Raw genomic sequence first — 1,549 nt, 5'->3', positions numbered from 1 at the left:
TGCGCATCACCGTCGCCCGCCCGCCCGCATGCATGGGGAGGAGGTTCGGGTAGTCCTCGGTCTGAAGGAAGAGGGTCAGTGCGCCTGGACTGCCGAGTTCGCGAGCAATCTCCGGCCCGTGGCGGCGGACAGCCCGCTTGAGGAGAGTCAGCATGTGCGCGGGCTTGTACGGCTGGTTTGGCCTGTTGACAGTGCGTCCAGAGACGCTCCACGGGCTCTCCGCGCTGCTCCAGCTAAGCGTCACCTCCAGCTTTCCCGGCCTGTGGTTGGACCAGCTGCGAGCGCGGAGCTCGTCGATCACCTCTCGCAGCCCGAGGCCCGAGGTGCTGCGCGATTCGGCATTGGAGAAGAAGCGGTCGATTGCACGGTCGATCCACGGATGCGCGGCGGAGCACGAGCCCTCCCCATACCTCCCCATATCTCCCCAGGCACACTCGCGCGTCGGCGGTTGGTGGCTGTGGGGCCAAAGGCAACTAAAAGAAAGAAAGAAAGCGGGCAAAATTAGCAGCGGCTGAAGAGGACCGCCGCAAGCGGCGTGGCGTGGGTCGGTTGTGCATCCCTCCGGGGGCCCCTCTGCGCCGGGGAGGCGTTGTTGGAGGCTAGGACGCAAGCGTCCGTCGCCCTTTTCAAACTCGGGGCCCACTCCGCTACGGCCTACGCTCCGACCCGAATTTGGAGGGCCTTAAAAGTTTAAGGTCGTTCACGGGTGTCCGCGGCCCACTGTGTCCGCTGGTAGGAGTGCGGGTGGGCAGGCCCTAAAACGGCGGGAGGGGTAGGGGTGCCGCTGTAGGGGTGTGGAGGGGTCGGGAGGGCGGGAGTGCGGACCGTGACCTGCACCTGGTGTCCGCACTGCCGCATGGACCATGGTGCGAGCCGCCACTCACAATCATAAAAAAACCAATGCGCCAAAGAACTGAGACGCAGATTCTTTGCACCGGTAGCAGGCAGGCAGTGCAAGGTCAAGAGGTCGCGGCACTGGTCATTCGCGATGCGGTAGGCGATGCGATCAGCCGCCGGCAAGCGGCGGTGAAGCCTGGTCATGGCCGGGCAGGCGCGCCGCAGGCGATGCGCTCTCGCGGGGGCCTTGCGTCGTCCCACCTCGAGCCCTCGGCAAGGGCACGTTCACGGGCGTACGTTTACCTCCCCTCACGTGGGCTCCGTTTACCTCTACCTCCGGCGGTCTGAGACAGGTTTCGTTTACCTTTACCTGAGGCCCCCCACGCCAGCCCTAGCCCCCTACGGGGTGTGGACCCTGAGTTGCCACCAGGGGTTGTGCGCTGGGCCCTCCTGCTCGGCTCCAGCCAGTAGACAAGTCTTGTCATCAACAGAGTAGAAGGATCTGACCTCGGGGCCGATGTGACCAAGCGCTGGTAGCGTGGTTTTACCTCACACCCATGGTCTCACAGTGTGCCGGCAGTCGCCGAGCAGTGTCGCTCACACAAGCCGCAGCACAAGTGACTGAGGGCCAGTGAGGGCGAGCCCATCGCTGTGACAGCTGTGGCAGCCGCACAGTAGGCTGGCCAACTCGCAACTGTGCAGAGCGTGTGAG

The 1,549-nt window shown here is 64.6% G+C and overlaps 1 protein-coding gene across 1 annotated transcript in view; it reads right to left on the bottom strand.

Moving 5' to 3' along the window:
- EMIHUDRAFT_251058 (hypothetical protein) overlaps positions 1 to 865 on the bottom strand; it is a gene marked incomplete at both ends in the record, with an annotated part of 2,215 nt that extends 1,350 nt beyond the window's left edge. The window contains 2 exons of the mRNA XM_005793010.1: positions 11 to 400; positions 851 to 865. Of these exons, the coding sequence (XP_005793067.1) occupies positions 11 to 400; positions 851 to 865 (405 nt within the window). The remainder of the gene's footprint in view (positions 1 to 10; positions 401 to 850) is intronic.
- Positions 866 to 1,549: the final 684 nt, after the last annotated feature.

The sequence above is a fragment of the Emiliania huxleyi genome (genome assembly GCF_000372725.1).
Source record: "Emiliania huxleyi CCMP1516 unplaced genomic scaffold EMIHUscaffold_1031, whole genome shotgun sequence".
Lineage (NCBI taxonomy): Eukaryota > Haptophyta > Isochrysidales > Noelaerhabdaceae > Emiliania > Emiliania huxleyi.
Note: the sequence above shows the minus strand (reverse complement) of the source record. Positions and strands in the feature narration are given on the sequence as shown.